This window comes from Panthera tigris, chromosome E2 (assembly GCF_018350195.1).
Source record: "Panthera tigris isolate Pti1 chromosome E2, P.tigris_Pti1_mat1.1, whole genome shotgun sequence".
NCBI classification, from domain to species: domain Eukaryota; kingdom Metazoa; phylum Chordata; class Mammalia; order Carnivora; family Felidae; genus Panthera; species Panthera tigris.
The window spans coordinates 10,049,869-10,072,656 of NC_056674.1; the positions used below are offsets into that span (position 1 = coordinate 10,049,869).

Consider the following 22,788-nt stretch of genomic DNA (forward strand, 5'->3'; position numbering starts at 1 on the left):
GCCTGGGTGGCTCAGTCGGTTAAGCATCCGACGCTTGATCTCGGCTCAGGTCATGATCTCACGGTTCGTAGGTTCGAGCCCCAAGTTGGGCTCTGTGCTGACAGCTCAGAGCCTGGAACCTGCTTCGGATTCCGTGTCTCCCTCTCTCTGCCCTTCCCCCACTCCTGCTCTCTGTCTCTCTCTCTCAAAAATGAACAAACGTTTAAAAAAAAAAAGGAGTATCCTCATTCTTTTTTTTAGGATAGTTCCAATTTTTTACTGTTAAAGGGTGACACTGGGGAATGCTGGTGACTTTCTCATTTGAACCACGCTCGGGTCCATCCGTAGATCAATTTCTAGAAGAATCACCGCTAAGTCAGAGGGTATCATTGCTAAGTGCTCTGGGAACTTTTATCACTACTGCCCTATGGGCAACACCCTGCACCTCAGGGTCACACTGGAAAGGCCGGAGAGCTGCTTAAGTCCCACTCACCCGTGAGCCATACTGACTGAGGCTCTCGAAGCTGACGCGCTTGGCCAGGGAGACGCAGGCGATACGCCGGGGCTGGGTGCACGCCACGTGACTGAAGCCGGCGGCCAGCAGGTACTGGGGCACCTGGGTGGACTTGCCACAGCCCGTGTCACCCGCCACCACCACCACCTGGTGTTCCTTCAGTGTCTGCAGGATGCGGGTCCCGTACTGGGCGATGGGGAGGGCCGCCCGTTCCCTCTGCAGTCTGGCCAGTCGTCCAAACGCCTGCTTCTGGCCAAAGTCCAGGTAGTGCAGAAGGGCTCGGCGGAACTCGGACACCCTCTCCGGGGGCTGTCCGTCCAGCCCCCGAGAGCCCCGGGCGCCGGGGCCCCGGACCGAGAGGTTGATGCGGTAACGGGGGTCGTAAGCGCAAGGCAGGTCGGCCAGCGCCGGGATGCTGTGCTTGGGACGCCCAGGGTCCTTGTCCCCCTTCCTGGTGCTCTTGAGGTTCTGGAATCTCTGTAAGCGTTCAAAGAAGGTCCAGAACTTCTTGCGCTCCTCAGAACCCTGGGGTATATAATCCTCATCACGGAAAAAGGCATCCTCGAAGAGGCGACGGGTCTCCGGACAATTCCAGTCCCATTTCTCAGGGGCGTCCTCCTCACTGGGATCCCAGTGTCGGCCTCGGTCATCCCCGCCCTCCTTCGTTCTGGGAGGAGGCATGTGGCGGGCAGTCGCGACGCGGTCTCGAAGCTGCAGTGAGAGCCCAGTGCCCGCGAGGAGGAACCACCTTCTCTCCAAAAAGCCAATTTTGCTCCTCACTGTGGCACAGGACGATGACAGGCGATGGGCCCCGGGTCAAACTGGTGACACACAGGGCACCTCACGACTCCTGCGGTGATCTGTGCGACAGACACAAGTCCATCCTGGGTCTTCCAGGCACTGAGCACCTGGAGGAGAGAACAGAAGACTCGTTCGTCTTTCGAAGTAATTCCTGAAAGGCTGAGGTTTTGTAAGCACGGGACGAGGAGGATGGATGGTAAGGAGTAAGGTCACCCTGAGCCCTCACACGTGGTCACGGTCACATACGGCAGGCATTTCACCAGACAATCCAGTGACTGGGCTGTGGGAGCCCAAAGGAGCTGCCTGACCATGCCTGGGAGTCAGGGAAGGGTCCCCAGAGACGTCTGGCCTGAAATCTGAAGGACTGTAGGCCATGGGACCGTCACGAGAGGCAGTAACACAAGAAAGCTGGGGTATAATGGAAACAGTATGACAAGACTTCTTTTCTTAGTATTTATCTTGTGGGGGGCGAGAAGGAGAGAGTGTGAGCCTAAGGGGGGAGGGGCAGAGAAAGAGGGGGACGGAGAGGATCTGAAGGAGGCTCTGTGCTGACAGCAGCCAGCCTGATGTGGGGCTCGAACTCACCAACCATGAGATCATAACATGAGCTGAAGTCGGAAGCTCAACTGACTGAGCCACCCAGGCGCCCCTAGGCAAGAGCTCTGAGAACCCCTACTGACTGCGCAAGCAACAAAGGTCTGGCCAATCATGGGCCCCTACTCGTCCTTTGCCCGTTGATTGGTGCGAGGTGTGGACATGTCGTCCGGGGAGAGCCAATCACGGCCTTTCTCTGGAATTTACGCTAGGCTGCCAGGAGAGAAAAGCCCTCATGTTATCTATCTGCTTTCCCAGAAATCCATACTAGAGAAAAGCTTGCATGTGGGCAAAGCACGCACCAGGATGGCCACTGAGCAGCTACCAAAACAGAGGTGGAAGAGGGAGAGGGGAGAAGGTTGGCAGCATCATTTAGTGCTGGAGACCTAGTTCCCAGCTACACAAGAAAATGTCTTCGCTCCAAGTTGGTTTTCTGACTCTCAGCTGCCTAAGTCCTAATAATACACAGCATATCCTCGTATGTACAATATTCTGAAGTCCATCCCTCAGATTCTTATCGTTTATGACCTTCAATGGATTCAGAGGCTCTGAAGCCTCCTAGGTACAGACTTTGGAGTCAGGCAGACCCGGGTTTGAATCTCTGCTGCATCATTAGATGTGTGACCACTGGTAAATTAACTTGTGAGGCTGTTTTCTTCGTCTATAAAATGAGGATAATGCCGTCTTCCCAACATCGTAGCACTGATTGCCCAGCCAGGCACGGAGGAGCAAAACAGTAACTAGAATTCGAGTCCAGTCTTTCTCCCCGTGATGACTAACAAGGGTAAAACGGCAACAACCAGGGGCCTATAACCTGGAAAACTACACTCGAGGCCACATCCCACCTTCGTATGGAATTAGCAATGCCTTCACCTACTCTTCAGTCTCTTGGGGCCATCATGGAATAGATTCCACCTCTGCAGTCTCGTGGGGCACTTAGGTCATCCATGGGAGTTATTAGAGCCAGAAAGGGGTTTCCACTGAGGAAGCACTTGTGAGCTGGCAGAGTGGTTTCCCGCGGGAACAGGAGCCTGTGCACCCTGTTTTCTGGTAAACACCTGGGCTGGGTGGTGCTAGAGTGGGAATGCAAGTTGTAGGGGAGGTAGTCAGAGGAAAAGGCCTTGGAAGGCTGCTGACACTGAGCCCATGATCCTCAGAAAAGGACAGGGAATGAAATGGAGCGCATTCCCCCGAGGCGGCAAACCGCCTGTGTGCACATGGGCCCAACAGAGCGCAAACCATGGCTCTCAAGCAGTCTCTTCTCAAGAAATCCACCGCCCCAGTCTCTTCTCAGCCGATGGAGCAGGTGACTCTTGATTTCGGGGTTGTGAGTTCAAGCCCCACATTGGGTGGAGAGATTGCTTAAAAATAGTATCTTAAGGGGCGCCTGGGTGGCTCAGTCGGTTAAGCGTCCAACTTCGGCTCAGGTCACGATCTCGCAGTCTGTGGGTTCGAGCCCTGCGTCGGGCTCTGGGCTGACAGCTCAGAGCCTGGAGCCTGCTTCAGATTCTGTGTCTCCCTCTCTCTGACCCTCCCCCATTCATGCTCTGTCTCTCTCTGTCTCAAAAATAAATAAACGTTAAAAAAAATTTTTAAAAAATAGTATCTTAAAAAAACAAAGGAATCTTAGGCTAGCTTGTAGATTTCTCGGATCCTCTGGCTGCTCTTAACTGTGTCTCTGACCATCTCTGGGCGTCTTGACAATGGCTTTCAGGGGCCTTCTCTGCTTCCCTCGTTCTCCCCTCTCTGGCTGTCCATCCTCATGTCTCAGCCTGTCTCTTCCAGCTCACCATGCTCAGCCCTCTTCCTCCGTTTCTTTTTTTTTTAAATAATTTTTTAGGGGCGCCTGGGTGGCTCAGTCGGTTAAGCGTCCAACTTCGGCTCAGGTCATGATCTCGCGGTTCATGAGTTCAAGCCCTGCGTCGGGCTCTGTGCTGACAGCTCAGAGCCTGGAGCCTGTTTCAGATTCTGTGTCTCCCTCTCTCTCTCTGACCCTCCCCCGTTCATGCTCTGTCTCTGTCTCAAAAATAAATAAACGTAAAAAAAATAATTAAAACATTTTTTTAAAGTTTTATTTTTGAGAGAGACAGAGTGCGAGTGGGGGAGGGGCAGAGAGAGGGAGACACAGAATCCAAAGCAGATTCCAGGCTCCAAGCTGTCAGCACAGAGCCCGATGTGGGGCTTGAACTCGCGAACTGTGAGATCATGACGTGAGCCGAAGTCGGACGCTTAACCGACTGAGCCACCCAGGCACCCTCTTCCTCTGTTTCAAAGTCTGGTCCCGTCTCTCGTTTCTCTGATTTTCTGGTCTGACATTCTCCCCAACCGTCTTTCTCCATTTGAGCCTCTCCATTTACCTCCATCTGCCTTTCTCGTTTGCTCCTCGTCGTCAGCTCTGATGCTCCGTTTTTGTCTCTCTCCACTTCCCACCAGTGTCTCTCCCTCCATCACGACTCCCTCTTCATCTCCATTTCTCCACCTAATATTTTGCCTCCCAGTTGTCTGGCTCTTTGACAAGTTAGCACTCGCTCCCGTATCAGGTTCCATTCGAAATCACCCGCGTACACGTACACGTGCAACGACAAGCATCCGCGCACCTACACTTCCCTCACAACGTTAAGAAGGTGCTATCGCCACTCCCTGTTGTACTGAACCAAAGATGGTTAAGTACGTGGTGCGACGGGGAATTCAAATCTAGGGAGTCAGGCTCCCATTTACTCCTCTTCGTCTCCTCGGTGTGATTCTCCATCATCTGGCTTTATGTCTCCCATTTTCAAACATGACGCGGTCGTTCCAGTTCTGTTCGCACTCTAGTCTTCCAGTGGAACCAGTTCTCCATCGCGTCCCATTTCTCCACCCCCCCGATGGCTCCCTTTGAGGGTCTGCCCTCATTAGGGCGGCCGTCTCACTCACTTCCCACCTCCGGCTCTTTCCGTCAGCTGGCTCTTCCCCTCTCTCAGTCCCTCTGCCAGCTCTTGCCAGTTTCTATTTCCACTGCCTCCATCTCTGTATCAGTCTCTCCCCATGACGCAGTCTTGTGAATTAATGAAGAGACATCTCACTATGATGGAGCTGGGAGGCCCCAAGAAGGGGGGAGCTCTCCGGTGGTACCACGCGAGGTCAATCACTTGGAAGAATTGTCAAGTATAGGCTCCATCACTTGGAAGAATTGTCAAGTATGGGCTCCATCACTTGGAAGAATTGTCAAGTATGGGCTCCATCACTTGGAAGAATTGTCAAGTATGGGCTCCATCACTTGGAAGAATTGTCAAGTATGGGCTCCGAGAGAATTGTTGATAGCAAAGAATCATCAAATACCGGCCGCCACGGGGGAGGAGGTTCAGGGTCAGTGGCGTCTCCTTCAAGAAATCCACCGCCGCACCGGCACCCGGGTGGCTCAGAGGGTTGAGCGACCGACTCTTGATTTCCACTCAGGTCATGATCGCAGGGTCAAGGGATAGAGCCCCATGAGTCTCTCTCTCTCCCTCTGTCCCCTCCCAGCTTCCGCTCTCGCTCTCTCGAATTTTCTTAATGCTTTAAAACGTTTTTAAAAAGAAATCCACCACCACAGCAACTCAGCAAGAAATCATCATCGCCCTGAATTCTTGCTTTCTCCAAAGCAAAGCACTTTCATTCAAAACCACCCCTCCCCACTTCGCCCCTCTTCTCCATGGTTTTTGCTATAGCCGGCCTGTCCCAAATTGCAACTGTCCATTATCCCCAAGTAAAACCCACCTTGGCTGCTAAGAGAACTTTTATTTTGAAGGCCAACAAGTGTCTTGCTCCTCCGTGGGAACTGCCCGCCTCCCGAGCCTCTGTTCGCCAATTTCCACGCCCATCTTCCTACTCTTCCCCCACCCCCCCCCCCCAAGTTCACGGTGCCACCACATTTTCTCTGCAGTCTCCGCCAGGCGCTCTGGGGGACCCCATCAGCTCCTCGCGCCCCCCCCCGCCGCCATTTCTCCAGTTTCCGGCTTCCGTCCTCTCTCAACCTCCCCGTCTCTCGGTCCCTCAGCTTCTCCAAGCTTCTTTTCGCGACTCCCATTTCTTCCAGTCTCGCGCCTCTCCGGGGCCCAGGAACTGCCGGGGCGCGCAGGCTCCATCTCCGTCCGCTTCTCCCGGCCTCTCTGGCTCCTCCAACACACTTCCTCATCTTGGGATTTCCCTCCCGACCCCTCGGCTCGCTCCCCAGCTCCCCAACCCGCTCCGACCCGGGCCACCGCCGCCGCCCCACCCCCCTCACCTCACAACCGCCGCAGCCGCTCCAACTTCCGGTCCCCAGCGCCCCACACGCGCCCAAAGCCGGCTCTGCGCCTGCGCACGCCACGCCTCGCGGCCCGGCCCCACCCCGCCGCGGGCCGAGGAGCCAGCGCGCCACCGGGGGCGTCCGAAAACCCACTCTGCGCCTGCGCACAGGACGCGCGGGCTCCGCCTCTCTGCAAGCGGAGCCGGGAGTGACGCTGCGCCCTCTAGGGACGGGGGGGCAGCACTGCGGCGGAAACTCGGAAGCGCCTTTTCTCCGGCGCACGCTACCCTCCCCCTGACTGTCACTTGCGCCCGGGCCGCCCCGACGCCCGGGGAGAATGCTAGCAGGAGCCCAGACGCTATGAAACCGCTCCCGTGATTTAGTCACTACGATTCATAATTATTAATGCATGATTCTGTTAACGCAAAATTCACCCTAGCAATTCACTAATAACTAATTCAGCTCCACTCCCCAGCCTCTTGAAGGCAGGGGCCGTTCCAGCCGTGGAGGTCCCATGTCCTCCAGCGTCCACCGCAAGGATCAGAGAGTCGGTAAATGTTTGTTGACTAGTCCTAGGTGCCCCAGTCATTGCGGGTCTGAGCCTCAGTTTCCCTATTTATAACATGAGGATAATATCTCCTTTTCAAGACCGTTGGGGAAAGTAAGCGAAAGTGTATACATAAGGTAATACATTGGGTTTTTTTCCTACTGTACATAGTAGGCATTCAATAAATGTTAGAGCTTTCATTTTTATTGTATTCTCCTGCCATTCCCCTTTTTCCTTAAGATGATAATTGCCATTGAGAAGCTACGGCCTTCAGTTCTAGACCCAGTTCTAGGCACTGAGCATACAGCAGCGAACGAGACAGATAAAGTCCCTCCTCCCCCGGAACTCTGGTTTTAGTAGGGGAAACAGACACATAAGTAAAAAGAATTGCCAAGAGGTACTGTCACGCTCTTTGGAAAAAAACAAAGCAGAAAAGGAGCAAGGAGTGCTCTCATTTTAAGTAGCATGATCAAAGAGGACAGCTCCAAGGAAGGAGCTTTTGAGCAGAGTCGAAATACCGTGAGGCAGCAAGCCACGGAGCCCCCTGGAGGTAAAGGAAATAGAAACCGCAGAGACTTCCATGGCAACGAAAAGGGTGGTTCCAAGGTCAGCAAGCAGGCCTGTGTGGAGGGGGAAATAGCAGGGAATGAGGTGAGGAAAGAAGGCAGATAGATCAGATACACTACGGTGAGGATTTTGGCTTCTCATCTGAGTGAGATGGGAGCCATGGGAGGAGTTTGAGCAGAGGAGGGACCTGAGGCATGATCTGACTTAGATTTTAATTGAATCCTCTGGCTCAGTGTGTGAGAAACAGACTACAGGGTACCCAGATGAGGAAAGAGGACCGGGCAGGCCACTGATACAATCAAGGGAGAGATTGTGGACCAGGATGATGGCAGAGAAGATGGCAAGAAGTAATCGCATTCTGTGGATATCTTAAGGTGGAACAAGGCGTCAAGGATGACTCCAACGTTTTTGGCTTGAGTGCCTGCAAATATGGAGTTGCCATCAACTGAGATCAGGAAAATAGGAGGGGAGGGCTCAGAGAGAAAACCCCAGAGTTTCACTGTAAGTGAATTAGTCAGTTACGGGTTGGACACCAAGGTGGTAGTCAAGAGGGAAGTTGGATGTCATTACAAATACAAACCTTCCGAAAACAATGTGAACACAGAGAGGCCCATTCATCTGTCATTATCAAAAGAAGGGGAAGAAACTGACTAAGCACTTCTTGAAATTTGCAAAAGAGAACAATTTATTTTTAAAGAAAAATGGGAGGGAGTAAAAATACAAAGTCAAGATGTAAGTCACAAACTACCAACATTAGGAATGAGTAGAAAACTTGAAACGAGTTCTGTTAGGATCCGGCTCATCAGAAACAAGGAAATCAACACGTTCCAAGAACAAACAAAATTAAGAACAGAAAAGGGGAAGTTACAACAAACAAAAAGCGAGATTACTTTTAACGACCCGGTTTCACAGAAATACCTTTGAAGGCTTACATGAAGTTTATTCTTCTTTCAAAAAAAAGTAAGGCTGATGCAGTAATAAATGACAATAAATTTCAAAAGCCACAAAAGTCTTTTGATAAACATACCAAAGAAAAGCTCTCCTAAATGGCACCTGGTCCCAGTGGACTGACAGCAGGGTTTCCCCTGACTTTTCATGACGCTCTATAAATTGTCTCAGGACATAATTCATTCTACGAGGGAATATTGGTCTTAATAACTCATGCATGTCAATTCTGAATGAAACGCCAGGAATAAAATATGTATTGTTGAGGACCTACTATGTATCCCTGTAGCAGACAGAGAAAAAAGATAGCAAGAAAGAGAACCTCATCGCATTGAGGAGCTCACGGTCTAGTTGGAAAACACGGTGTAGACAAAGATTGTTTTGATGTTTCTAAGACCTGGGATGGGGGGAGGAGAGACAGGAATAAAAATAGCGCACTGGTTGCCCGTGGGGAGTTGACGGTTTACCTGAGAACTTGTGTTCTAGAAACTCAAGTCAGAGAGGAGAACACTACGCCCTCCTTTGGAAGGGAATGGATCAGAGAGGGTTCCCCAGAGAGAGTGTCATTGGAAGGAAAATTTCTGAGCATGGGCACTGGAGTCAAGGGAACGTGGGGTCAAATCTCAGCTCTGTAATTTCCTTGCCGTGTGACGTTGGGCAAACGACCTCCGCTCCCTGAGCCTCATCTTATAAAATGAAGCATCTCTCGTTCCTTCCCTGTGTTGTTGATGGAATTACCCTAAAGGAGAAACTATGTATAAGATGCTGCCCTGTAAAGACTCTATATCCAGGTGCCACTACTATGTGACTTAAAAGATGTGAGCAGGGGGGCGCCTGGGTGGCTCAGTCGGTTAGGCGTCCGACTTCAGCTCAGGTCACGATCTCGCGGTCCGTGAGTTCGAGCCCCGCGTCGGGCTCTGGGCTGTTGGCTCAGAGCCTGGAGCCTGCTTCCGATTCTGTGTCTCCCTCTCTCTCTGCCCCTACCCCGTTCATGCTCTGTCTCTGTCTCAAAAATAAATAAAACGTTAAAAAAATAAATAAATAAAAATAAAAAAATAAAAGATGTGAGCAGGTGAGATTCTCCAGGGGCCCTTCCCAATAGAACTTTCTGCAGTGGTGGAAAGGTTCTATATCTGCACGACCCGATATGGTAGCCACCAGCGACACGTGGCTATCTATCGAAGCTGGTGCAACTGATAAACTAAATGTTGCATTTGAATTCATTTGAATTTGAGTAAGATTGGGCAGCACAGATCCAAAGGGCATTCTGGGCAACGGCACCAGCTTGGGGAAACGGCCCAGAAGCAGGAACTAATCCAGCTCAGAGGATCCGTGTGAGTTTCCTGGGGCTGCCAATTAAGAAGTAACCACAAATGTAGTGACTTAAAACAATGCAAATTTATTCTGTAAGTTTTGGGGGTCGGAAGTCTCAAAGCAAGGTGTTGGTAAGCCCCTTCTGGGGCCGCATTCTGTCTCCAGTCGCTGACCTCTGCTTCTGTTGTTACATCTGCTACTGACTCTGACTGATAAGGACCCTTGTGATTCCCTTGGGCCCATGCAGATCATCTAAGATACTCTCCCCACCCCCAAGATCCTTAATCACATCTGCAAAGTTCCCTTTGCCACGGTAGGTCACATAGTCACAGGCTCAGGGGATTAGGATGTGGACCTCATTAGGGGCCATTATTCTGCCTGCTACAAGAATATACTAGAATATAAACGTGTCCAGTAGTGGAGAGAAGCCTCAAATACCAAGCTAAGGAGCTAGGACGTAGGCTTTCCTTCAAAATACACTCGTAATCTGTCACCTTCTCACTACCTCTGCTCTTACCCTGACTCGAGTCACCATCACTTTTTGTTCAGACTATTGCAGTAGTCTCTTCGCTGTTGCAATGGCTCCTCGTGTCCCTTCCCCCCACCCCCATAGACTCGTCTCCACCAGCAACTAGAAGGACCCTATTAAAATCTAAGTCAGATCAAGACCTCTTTCTGCTCAGAAAAGGGTCGCCTGATGTAGATTAGAAAAAAAAAAAAAAAATTACAGGGATGCCTGGGTGGCCCAGTCGGTCGAGGATCTGGCTCTTGGTTTCGGCTCAGGTCATGATCTCATGGCTTGTGAGTTCGAGCCCCATGTCGGGCTCTGTGCTGACAGCTCAGAGCTTGGAGCCTGCTTTGGATTCTGCGTCCCTCTCTTGCTCTGCCCCTCCTTCACTCATTCTCTCTCTCTCTCTCTCTCTTTCTCTCTCTCTCAAGAATAAATAAAATGTTAAAATTAAAAAAAATGTTTAAACCTTTTCCTTGCTATTTACCTGAAACTCAAATTTACTGGGTCTTGTGTATTTTAACTGATAAGAGTAGCTCAGAACACTCCCATGGATCTCCAGACACTTGCTATGGCCTGAGAGGCTTTCGAATCTGGCCCCCCACTATCTATCTCCCTTTCTCACCCCACTTTCCCTCTTGCTCCCTCCACACTGGCCTTTTCACTCTTCCTGGAATATGCCAAGCACATTGTGCCTCAGGGCCTTTGTACTTGCTGAGCCCCGTGTTTAACATACTTTAAGCATGATCTCTCCCTCCCTTCCTCGGGTCTTGGCTAAAATATCACCTTACCCGATGAGCCTTGCCTGACTGATCGATATCCCTGCCTCACTCAGCCCTTTTCGTCCCGTTTAGATTTCTTAACACTTATCACCAATTGATGTATTCCATATTCACTTTTCCTTTGCTTTCTGTCGGTCTTCGTCCACGAGAATATTGTCTGTCTTCGTCCACCAGAATGCCAGCTCCCCGAGGGCAGGGGTTTGTGTCTGTTTTGGTCACTGCCACTTCCTCGGTGCCTATAATAGGGCCTTACACATAGCAGGTGCATAACGAGTGGATGTTGAACGGATAGAGAAATCAGTGATGATATCATTGAGCCCCTGGATCCAGCCGTGCCTGAAGCCAGCTTTGCGAAATCAGACAGAAGAACACAAACCAGTCTCCTTCTAGCCTACACCTCCATCTCCGACACGAGGTCGTGGCTGGTGGATTTCTTGCTGACCACACTTTCATCCTTGCTCTGCGACTCCTTCAGGGCCCAGTGACACGCGGCCGGCAGTGACCTGCGCAGTTGCGTCCTCCCGAAATACAGGAAGAGCATGGGGTTGAGGCAGCTGTGAGCCAGAGCCAGGCTGCTGACCAGGGGTTCCGCCCGCAGGGCCCGGGCCAGGAGCGCGGAGTGCGGGGCGGCCACGGTGAGCACCAGCCCCAGCACGTGGTAGGGGGCCCAGCACACAAAGAAGCCCACCACCACAGCCGTGCCCAGTGGCCAGCGGCGTCGGGCCGCGCGGCACAGAAGGGCACCGTGGCAGCCGGCCACGACCGCCAGGGGGCCCAGGAAGCCGAAGACGAAGCGGGTGGCGGTCACGGTGTTCTCGACGGCCGCGGACCCACCATAGTCCACTACGCATTCCAGGCGTCGAGGGAAATACTCCTGGTGCAGCCGGCGATAGATGGCCGAAGGCACGGTGAGCAGCAGGGCCACCGTCCAGGCGACCGCGCGGGCTGCCTGCACCCTACGAGCCCGCCCGGCGGCGGCCCCCCAGCCGGGCCTGAGGGCCAGCAGGCAGAGGTCCCCGCTGAGAGCGGCCAGGAGAAGCACGCTGGCGTACATGGACAGCAGGATGGCCGAGGACAGGGCCCGACAGCCCACCGCCCCGTACGGCCAGTGGCCCCCGAGGGCGAGGGGCACCGCCAGCATGGGGAGCGACAAACAGCAGAGCAGATCCGCCACGGCCAGGTGGAGGAACCAGCTGGCACCGACCCGGTGGCGGGCCTCTTTCCTGGACACCCAGGCCACCACGGCATTGCCCGGCACGCCCAGCAGGAAGACCGCCCCGTAGAGCAGGAACGGGGCGGCGCCCAGCGGGTCGCTGGAGACACAGGTGCCGTCCATGCAGTCCACGGGGAGGTCCGGAATCCCGTCGTAATCCCCATACTCGTAGCTGACCGACGTGTTCTCCATCCAGGCCCCAGACACCTGAACCGGGGAGAAAGGCGTGAAAAGTGAGTTGGAAACCCCCCCCCGGGTCCCCGGAATCCTAGGGGGTGGGAGCCCCATTAGCGGCTTGGAGACTAGACGCTGTGACGGGCTCCGAACCGCAGTGCGTTCCGGTCTTGCGACTAGCTGGGGAGCGACTTGGACTTCGAGGACGATGCCACGTCAGCACACCCGCCTCCCACCCACCCTCCCCCCCCCCCCGTTGGAATCCTGGAATTCCAGAACTAGCTCCAGAGCATGCGGGAATTCTAGAATGTCCCAGTGTTACAACCCAGGCTTCTTAGCATCTGGGAATTCCAGAACGCTACAGTGTCACGACATGATCACCATCGGGGCGCCTGGGTGGCCTAGGGGGTGAAGCGACAGACTCTTGGTCTCAGCTCAGGTCGTGATCTCATGGTTCTTGAGTTCGAGCCCAGCGTGGGGCTGCTTGCCGACAGCTCGGAGCCTGGAGCCTGCTTCGGATTCTGTGTCTCCCTCTCTTTCTCTCGCTCTCCGCCCCTCCCCCGCTCATGCTCTGCCTCTGTGTCTCAAAAATAAATAAACATTTAAAAAATATTTTTATACAAAAAAATGATCGTGATAAAAAAATGTTTGGAATCCCCAAATATTATATTAGGACCCTAGCCAATTATTATTTGGAATTTCCAGAGCAGCGCTGTGTGTTCATGGAAATGTCCTCTATGGGGGCGCCTGGGGGGGCTCAGTCGGTTGAGTGTCCCACATCAGCTCAGGTCATGATCTCACGGTTGGTGGGTTCGAGCCCCACAACAGGCTCTGTGCTGATGGCTCAGAGCCTGGAGCCTGCTTCGGATTCGGTGTCACCCTCTCTCTCTCTGCCCTTCCCCCACTCATGCTCTGTCTCTCTCTGTCTCAAAAATAAATAAAATTTTTTAAAAAATGTGTCTTATTTATTTTTTGAGGGAGAGAGGAAGCAGGGGAGGGGCAGAGACAGAGGGGGACAGAGGATCCGAAGCGGGCTCCGCGCTAACAGCAGTGAGCCCGACGCGGGGCTCGAACTCACGAACAGCGAGACTGTGACCTGAGCCGAAGTCAGACGCTCAACCGACTGAGCCACCCAGGCGCCCTCTACTAAGAGCAATTTTGTAAAGTCGTGATAGTGTCAGGAAAACAGGAAAAATAAAATCTCGAATTCTCCATTAGGAGATTCATTCATTCATTCATTCATTCAAGTTAGCACCTGAGTACCCTGTCTGTTCCAGGCACTGAATTCACAACGGGGTGACATTCTAGGTGGATGGAGGCAGATGAGGAAGGAATAAGTCACACAAGGAATAAAGAAGCAAAATACAGTATCTTAGAAGGTGATAAATGCTATGGCAAAAAAAAAAGAAAAAAGAAAAATCACACAGGGAATTTTAAATAAGTGGTCAAAGACGGCCTCTCTGAGAAGGTGACATTTGAACAAAGCCATAAAGGAGGTGAGAGGGATGAGCCGTGTGGGGATCTGAGAGAAGAGAGCTCCAGGCAGAGGGAACAGCCAGTGCAAAGGTCCTGAGGTGAGAACATGGCCGGTCACGTTCAAGGAACAGTGAATCATTCGATCCCTATAACGACCCTCTGATTCTAACACTGCCATTGCACCCATTCTGCAGACGAGAAAACAGGCACAGAGAAATAACCTCCCTAAGACCATCCACCTAAGCAAGTTACAGAGCCGAGTTTTGAACTGGGTTGGCCCCACCCCGGACCTCCGGGCCCTGGAATATATTCACCCCGAAATCTTAGATTCAGAAGGCAGGACAGCCCGTGGCCCGGAGCAGACCCGGGCTCTGTAACTGAGTTTCAGTTGGCTCTCTCTCGGTTTCCTCGTCTGAGAAATGAGTCACGGAGGTGGACCTACCTCATCGGTTTGGGGCGGAGGGGAAGGAGGCCTTGAGGAGTTGGTGTGTGTAAATCACGTGGCACAGACCAAGGGCTCAGGTAGACCGTAGACGATCCCCCACAATGTCAGAGTGACCTGACCCTGTGGCTGTCTGCTGACTCTTCATGGGCTGGCTGGCCCTACCCAGAGCCCTGTCTGGCATTGACACAAGAGGAAGAGCAGAGGGGAAGTTGGGACTCCTTCTGCCCCCTCCACCCTGCCAACTAGCTGCCAACCAGCTGCTAAGAGGCCCGGCCACTGTGTGTGTGTGTGTGTGTGTGTGTGTGTGTGTGCAGGCTTTAAAAATTCAGGGGCGCCTGGGTGGCTCAGTCGGTGAAGCATCCGACCTCGGCCCAGGTTAAGATCACGCTGTCCGTGGATTCGAGCCCTGCGTCGGGCTCTGTGCTGATGGCTCAGAGCCTGGAGCCTGCTTCCGATTCTGTGTCTCCCTCTCTCTCTGCCCCTCCCCTGTTCATGCTCTGTCTCTCTCTGTCTCAAAAATTAAAAAAAAAAAAAAATTTAAAAAAAATTTTAAATTCAAACACTCACCAGCCGTGTGGCCTTGGGCGGGTCACTGAACCTCTCTGTTCCTCAGCTTCCCCGTCTGTGATACGAGGATAATGATATTCCTCCCTTAGAGGTGTCGCGAGCATTCAGTAAGTGAATCGGGGCGACAAGCCGAACCCAGTGCCTGGTCCACAGTGAGCACGTGACATGTGTCACCTGCTGCTACACGTACCCTCTCTCCCGCCCTAAGACCCCCGCCCTGCCCAGCTTTTACTGGTTAAAGTCTAGAAAGCATTCCGCGTGTTGGCAGCTCAACCAGTCTGTGGAATTTCCCTTTTCAGATGTCAGACAGGGATGGAACATTCCAGCACCCCCTGGGTCATCTCTTAGCCTTTTCCACGCAATGTGTTTTCGATCTGCTTCCCTATCTGCACACACATCCACCCTTTTCTTACGGTTCAGAATCGGCCCCCTGGCTGGACGGGTCGTGCTCATTAACCAGCCTTAGACTAAATAAAGGACGTTGAAAAAAAAAATTTTTTTTTAAGGTTATTTATTTGAGAGAGAGACAGCGTGAGCAGGGGAGGGGCAGAGAGAAAGAGAGAGAATCAAAAGCGGGCTCTGCGCTACCAGCAAAGCCGCGAGATCATGACCTGAGCTGAAACCAAGAGTCGGACGCTTCACCGACGGAGCCACCCAGGCGCCCCAATAAAGGACAGTTTTAATAATGGTCACGAGCAGCTTAATTATGTTATCACCTTTTGTGCAATAAACTATATTCATATAACTATATCTACATGTAAAACATAATTACCAAAATAACTATTATTATTACTTTATAACAATGAAGAGAGCAGGTGACATTTATTGAGCACCTACTATGTACCAGGCATAACCCTTATGACAACGCTATGAGGTACGTGCCATTGTTATGCCCCATTTCCCAAACTGTTGGCTACTTCTGGCTCCACTGTGTCCCCGGCATCTAGAAGGGCACCCGGCCCGCAGCGGGTGCTTAGGGGATGTTTGGCGAGTAAAAGAATGAAGAGGGAAACTGAGGCACCGAGAAACAAACGGGTGACTTCGGCTTCTTTCGGTTCCTTGAGATCCCAAGCACCCGTGTGAGTGCTCTTGGCACACGTGTGTCTGTAAATCAGCCTGTCGTGTTGGAGCCCCTGGGGCCCGGGGGAACCGTGGAGCAGAATGGACTTGAACCCAACATGGGATACCTCACCGCCACCTCCCAGAGAAGCATACATATGCTCATCATAAGACCTTTGCCAGAAGAGTCACGTTCACAGCAGCCCATGTTGGGAAACCACCCAAATAGTCACCCACAGGGGAACGAATAAACAGAGCAGGGTATATTCCTGCGGTGGAATGTTCTACAACAATGAGAATAAGCAAACCACACACGCGAAGGTGGATAGATCTCACATATACACTGCTGAGGGGAGAGATCCAGACAGACACGCAGGAGGGTTGACTGAGTAGTATCATTCTCATCAAGTTCAAAAACGAGCAGAAGAGGGGCGCCTGGGTGGCTCAGTCAGTTAAGCGTCCAACTTCGGCTCAGGTCATGGTCTCGCAGTTCGTGAGTTCGAGCCCCGCGTCGGGCTCTGTGCTGACCACTCAGAGCCTGGAGCCTGTTTCAGATTCTGTCTCTCCCTCTCTCTCTCTGACCCTCCCCCGTTCATACTCTGTCTCTCTCTGTCTCAAAAGTAAATAAACGTTAAAAAAATTTAAAAAGAAAAAAAAAACGAGAAGAATTATCTGGGGGGGGGGCGGGTTAGTAACTGGGGGAACGGGAGGGCACTTTGGGACCAGGGTTGTGCTATTCCTTTTTTTATTTTTAATATTTATGTATGTTGAGGGGCATCTGGGCAGCTCAGTCGGTGAAGCGTCCGACTCTTGGTGTCGGCTCAGGTCACGATCTTGCATTTTCATGAGTTCGAGCCCCGTATCGGGCTCTGTGCTGACCGCGCGGAACCTGCTTGGGATACTCTGTCTCCTTCTCCCTCTGCCGCTCCCCCCGCTCACGTTGTCTCTGTCTCTCTCCAAATAAATAAATAAACCTTAAAAAAAAATTTTTTTTTAATTTTGAGAGCGGGGAGAGGCAGAGAGAGAGAGAGAGGGAGAGAGAGAATCTTAAGCAGGCTTCACGCTCGGCGAGGAGCCCAACGCGGGGCCCGATCTCACAAACGGGGAGATCACCGCCTGAGCCGAGATCGAGAGTCTGACGCTCAACCGACTGAGCCACCCAGGCGCCCCCGGATTGTGCTATTTCTTGACCGGGGTGCTCACTGCCTGTGCAAGCTCGGCTCGTGGAGATACGCGGAGTTTCCTGGTTCTGACGAGCCCACTTTTCTGTGTGTATGTTACACACGAAAATAAAGTCAAAGTCTTAAGGAGCGGGATGACTGAGTCGAAGGGCTAGGTCACGGGACGCGTTGCCATTTGCTGGGGTCTCCAGAAACTGCCCGAGATCCTGGAGGTTGAAGACTGACCGTTTCCTCTCCACCTGGGTGGGAGGGCTACGTGGGTCCTTTGCCCCAAGCTTTTCTGCCGGGCTGCCCGGGTAAATTCCACGGGTCTGGAATCCCAGCGGAATGGTGAGAGGGTTCCATCTCTCAAGTCCCAGGACTGAGTCCCAGCTTCTGACAATCATTCGTCTGAAAGGCCAAGCTGGTGCGACGCCTCCCTCCCGCCCTTCCCTCCATCCTTACTGTGTCTTGTAAGAGGACCCTCATCTTGACCCAATGCCACCTGAAGCACGAGCCGGGCTCACAGCCGGGACCCAGGAGGTCTGAGGTCTCTCCGGGCGTCTGGCAGCCGGGGGGGATTCCTGGAAGCCCGTCCCCTTGGCCGAGGGCTCCCACGGGACGCCGCTGGGCACCGCCGACTCACGGGCCCCAGCAGATCTCCACAGCCAGGAAAAACAGGAGTGGCCTTGTCCTACGCCCCGGGGTGTGTTTGTCTTATACTCTTCCCATGACTCACATATCCCAAAATTACTGGGCAGCACATGAAGCCAGAGACGGCTCGGGTGGGTGGAGGGCTGACCCTGTGTCACCAACCCCAGGATCAATGTCACCAGTCACCGATTCTTGGAAGCCACACCTGCGTGCTGTTTGACCTTCAAGACCTGGGGGGGCGGGATGGGGGGGGGCGGGAATCTGGGCCTAGACTCACTCTCCCATGGGACCCTCTGAGGTCACCCTCACCAAGCGCTCGCTGCCCTCTCCCTGCCTCCCAGCCTCCAACTGCGTGCCCAGCCCCTCTCTCTCTTCCCTCCGCAGAGCCCCAAGGGCAGATAAACACGCCTCCCGCCTTCCATGCGCTGAGGGAGACGGCTCAGGGTCACGGTCCCCACAAAAAGCCCAAGGCCACCAAACACAGGGCCTGAGGCCTCAGAGCCGACAAAACGCAAACAAATCCTATCCCTCCTGTGAGCCTCAGTTTCCCATCTTTAGAATGGGAAGATGTTGACCTTCGCGGTCCTTAACCTCCCTCCCAGCACAGCCGCAGAGGCTGAGAACGTGGGCCTGAGAACCAGAAGGACTCATATTTCAGGTCCCCCGCTGAGGAGTTTGGGTGGGGGGGAGGGGGGAGTCTCCGCCTCTCTGAGCCTCAGTTTCCCCTCCTGTGCGGTGGACTTTCTGCAGCAGCAGGAAAAAAAAAAAAAAAACAAAAAAACGGTAAAGAGATTTAAAACACACATACGAATACGACAGTGCCCGGCGCGTCGGAGGTGGCTTCCCCTGTGCTAAATCCACAGCAGAAAGACTGTAACAGAAACTCTTAAAATTTACATTTTAAGAACGCAGGCTTTGGGGCGCCCCGGGGGGCTCCGTCAGTTAAGCGTCTGACTTGGGCTCAGGTCATGATCTCCCGGTTCGTGGGTTCAAGCCCCGCGTCGGGCTCTGGGCTGACAGCTCGGAGCCTGGAGCCTGCTTCGGATTCTGTGTCTCCTTCTCTCTCTATTCCTCCCCCTCTCACGCTCTGTCTCTCTCTTTCTCGAAAATAAGTAAACATGACCAAAAAAAAAAAAAAAAAAAAAGAACGCAGGCTTAGCAAGAGGAAGTGACTCTCGGATCCCAGAGCCCCTATTCAGCAGTTTTCTGTGTTTGTACTTCTCTCTGTGTGTGCTTCAGGGGCTGAGGGGACGTATTTACAATGTTTCTTTTGTTGTTGTGTACAGAGTACAATCATGTTGTTAGAGGAAGTTGTTCTGAGTCAACAAACTGGATGGAACTCACTGCCCGACTTGGGGCGTCTCCCGGCCCCTCCCTGGGTGACCGCGTCTTGGCTGAACCTTGTCATGGCCCCAGACCTCCCCGAGGAGACAATTGTCCCCTCCGTCCCTGCCTTGCTCCGGGAGACCCCTTCATCTCCCACACCCTATGGGAACCCGTCCTGGTCCAAAAAGACCCGGGGACTGTCCGTCCTCAGTCTCATCCGGAGTTTACAGATTGGGCTAAAACTGCTCAAATCGTTAGATCTTCATAAAACTCAGCCCCTGAGTCTCGGGGTGCACGTTTCTCGGATTCTGGGAGGCCGAGGTTTTCCGGTGTCCCTGGCGGTGGGGGCCTGGGGGATGCTGTGGGTTGAGGACGGTGTCTCTACGGGCTGCAGAGGCCAGGGGCGAGGGATGAGGGGGTGGGGACCACAGATTTATAAAAAGTGAGGGGCCAATCAGGGGGTGGGATTCCTTTACAGCCATCCCACGAGATGCCAAGTCCCAGCCCCTCAACACAGGGAATCTAGAAGGAGAACACTTTAAAGTTTTTTTAATGTTTTTATTTATTTTTGACAGAGACAGAGACAGAGCACGAGTGGGGGGAGGAGGGGGGAGACACAGAATCCGAAGCGGGCTCCAGGCTCCGAGCCATCAGCACAGAGCCCGACGCGGGGCTCGAACTCACGGACCACGAGATCATGACCTGAGCCGAAGTCGGACGCTTAACCGACCGAGCCTCCCAGGTGCCCCGAAGGAGAACACTTTAGAAGGTTCAGTTGACAGGGGCGCCTGGGTGGCTCTGTCGGTTAAGCGTCAGACTCTTGATTTCAGCTCAGGTCATGATCTCACGGTTTGTGAGTCCGAGCCCCGCGTCGAGCTCTGCCGTGGATCCTGGAGCATGGATCCTGCTTGGGATTCTCTCTCTCTCTCCCACTCTTTCTGCCTCTCTCTCTCTCAAAATAAATAAACTTAAAAAAAAAAAAAAGGTTAAGTTGACATAGGAAATTGCCATGTTGTGGGTGCAAATAGGTCGTATTGCGGCAAATATCTGACGAGAAAGCAGGTAAGTGATTGCCAGGAGCTGGGGGGCAGGGAGGGGTGTCTTTTGGGGTGACGGGAATGTTCCGGAACCAGACCGTGGTGACAGCTGCACCCCACTGGGAATGTACTAAATGCCATTAATGGTGACTTTTTCGTGACTTGTATTTTACAATTTTTTTAAATAATAAACAATAAGCCATTACACCTCCTCACCCCACAATGGGATGAAGTTTGGCAATTTCACAGGGTTCACCCGAACGTAATTTTGTAGATTCACTTATTTTCTTTAAAGATTCTATTTTTTTTTTAATTTTTTTAAGGTTTATTTATTTTTCACAGACAGAGAGAGACAGAGCATGAGCAGGGGAGGGTCAGAGACAGAGGGAGACACAGAATCCAAAGCAGGCTCCGGGCTCCGAGCGGTCAGCACAGAGCCCGACGCGGGGCTCGAACTCACGGACCGCGAGATCGTGACCTGAGCCGAAGTCGGACGCCCAACCGACTGAGCCACCCAGGCGCCCCCAAAAGATTCTATTTTTTAAGTAATTTCTATCCCCAACCTGGGGCTCGAACCCGCAACCCCGAGATCAAGAGTCGCACGCCCTACCGACTGAGCCGCCCAGCTGCCCCCACCCTAACAAAACTCTCGAAGCCTGAAAGGGTGAATGGCTATTTGACCCAAGGGATCTTACAGTGTTAGTCACAGACTATTTGAATCACACGATTGTAGAATGTCACCCTAGAACCCGGGCGCGTTAGACACATAGAGCTCCAGAAGTACAGAGCCTGGGTGGCTCAGTCGGGTAAGTGTCTGACTCTTGATTTCGGCTCAGGTCACGACCCCACGGTTCACCGGATCGAGCCCCGAGTTTGCTGTCAGCACAGAGCCTGCTCGGAATTCTCTCTCTCCCTCTCTCTCTCCGCCCCTCCCCGCTCACACACAAGCGCGCGCGCGCTCTCTCTCTCTGTCTCTCTCTCTCTCTCAAAACACATAAACAAACGTTTCAAAGTATAACTAACACCCAAATTAATTGTGTCTGATTCTCTCTGCTTCGCTTTGCTTGCCTCTTACCCGGCTGCCGGAAAACGGACCATCTCATGCGTGGCTTGCATTGTGCCTCCTATGAGACCGTGCTGATCCGGAACGGCACCTACCCGGGGGTTAGAGGTGTGGTGTTCGGGGAGGTCGCACGGCACAGGTGCAGGGACGAGGCTTTGCCCCGGGGGCCTGGGGGAGCCAGGTCTGAGGAATAGGTGGGTGGGTGTCGGGGCACTTGGTGGCGGTGGTAGGCAGGGGGCTGGGGACGGACACAGCCGGCTCAGCCAAACCCAATCATCCACTTTCTTTCTCCCCCACTTCCTCCTCAGAACTTGTTGAGCCAGCAGATGCCCCCAAACCCCAGATGTGGCAACGGCCGGGCCCTTCAGCCCACTTCCCTCTCCCCGGGCGGGGCGGCTCACCACCTCAGAGAAGCCACCTGGATCCCACGCGGTGACCTCCGAGTGTTTCCAGAAGACCATTGCGGGGCGCCAGCTCTTGGGACAACGTCTCCCTCCCAGATCGGAGTGAGGGAAAGGCCTCGCCGTCTGCAGCCCACTCCCCACCCCCGGGGAAAGCTGGCCGTGCTCATGATCCGAGCTCAAAACCAGAGTCCGGTGCCTAATCGACCGAACCACCCAGGTGCCGAACGGGACGATCTTTTAAAAACAGGCCGGTTGGGGCGCCTGGGTGGCTCCGCGGGTTAAGCATCTGACTTTGGCTCAGGTCATGATGCCACAGTTCACGGGCTGGAGCCCCACATCGGGCTCTGTGCCGACAGCTCAGAGCCTGGAACCTGCTTCAGATTCTGTGTCTCCCCTCAGTCTGCCCCTCCGAGGCTTGCACTCTGCCTCTCGCATTGTCTCAAGGATAAATAAACATTTTTAAAAAATTAATAAAAAGAAATATGCTGGGAGCGCCTGGGTGGCTCGGTGAGTTGAGTGTCCGACTCTTGATTTGGACTCAGGTCGTGATCCCAGAGTCGTGGGATTAAGCCCCACGTGAGGCTCCACACTGAGCGTGCAACCTGCTTAAGATTCTCTCTCTCTCTCTCTCTCTCTCTCTCTCTCTCTCTCTCTCCGCCCCTCCTCTACTCTTGCTCGTTCTGTCTCTCAAATTAAACACACAGTTACAGGAGGGAAATGGGGAAAAAAATTATAAAAGAAATATCTTGGATATACTGTTAGGCGAAATATAGTATTGGCTGCATGAATATATTTTATATATGAAATATCATTGTATATTACAATGTAATAAATATATTGATAGTATTACTATCACTATAATACATTGATGTCAATTATATACATTCGTATAATGTTAATATGTGTTATATATGTTCTACATTATGTAACATAGTTATACATTTTGATTTTATCTGATTATAAATGTAATTATTAATAGGGGCACCTGGCTGTCTCAGTCAGGCTCAGAGTTGTGAGCTCAAGCCCCACGCTGGGTGTAGAGATTGCTTAAAAATAAAATCTTTGCTGGGGCGCCTGGGTGGCTTGGTCGGTTAAGTGTCTGACTTCGGCTCAGGTCATGATCTCACGGTCCGTGAGTTCGAGCCCCGCGTCGGGCTCTGTGCTGACAGCTCAGAGCCTGGAGCCTGTTTCGGATTCTGTGTCTCCCTCTCTCTCTGCTCCTCCCCGGTTCATGCTCTGTCTCTCTCTGTCTCAAAAAAATAAATAAACGTTAAAAAAATTAAATAAAAATTAAATAAAAAATAAATAAAATCTTTGGGGCGTCTGGGTGGCTCAGTTGGTTAGCATCGGGCTCTTGATTTCCGCTACGGTCATGATCTCATTGGTTCATGAGTTTGAGCTGACAGCACAGAG

The 22,788-nt window shown here is 52.7% G+C and overlaps 2 protein-coding genes across 13 annotated transcripts in view; both read right to left on the reverse strand.

The window, feature by feature from the left end:
• Positions 1-6,194, reverse strand: part of DHX34 (DExH-box helicase 34) — a 38,804-nt gene extending 32,610 nt beyond the window's left edge. For 5 of the 6 annotated variants that reach the window (XR_006211724.1, XM_042968369.1, XM_042968367.1 and 2 more), the window contains exons 1-2: positions 4,246-5,330; positions 473-1,401 (exon numbers count right to left, since the gene is read on the reverse strand). Coding sequence is in view for 5 of the 6 variants with exons in the window: in XM_042968369.1 (XP_042824303.1) it covers positions 473-1,174 (702 nt within the window). In the remaining variant the exon portion in view is untranslated. Of the gene's footprint in view, positions 1-472; positions 1,402-4,245; positions 5,331-6,131 lie in introns of those variants that run through there. The other variant, XM_042968368.1, reaches the window with a different exon arrangement.
• Positions 6,195-10,418: 4,224 nt separating this feature from the next.
• C5AR2 (complement C5a receptor 2) lies at positions 10,419-21,684 on the reverse strand. 7 transcript variants are annotated; one of them, XM_042969730.1, is made up of 3 exons: positions 18,443-18,549; positions 17,357-17,775; positions 10,419-12,217 (listed from the first exon to the last, which is right to left on the reverse strand). In XM_042969730.1, exons 2-3 carry the CDS (start codon positions 17,378-17,380, stop codon positions 11,189-11,191), a joined length of 1,053 nt encoding a protein of 350 aa, XP_042825664.1. In that variant the 5' UTR covers positions 17,381-17,775; positions 18,443-18,549; the 3' UTR covers positions 10,419-11,188. The 7 variants fall into 7 exon arrangements, with proteins under 7 accessions (XP_042825664.1, XP_042825663.1, XP_042825662.1 ...); XM_042969729.1 differs by having other exon boundaries at positions 18,354-18,549; XM_042969728.1 differs by lacking the exons at positions 17,357-17,775; positions 18,443-18,549 and adding an exon at positions 21,067-21,684.
• Positions 21,685-22,788: the final 1,104 nt, after the last annotated feature.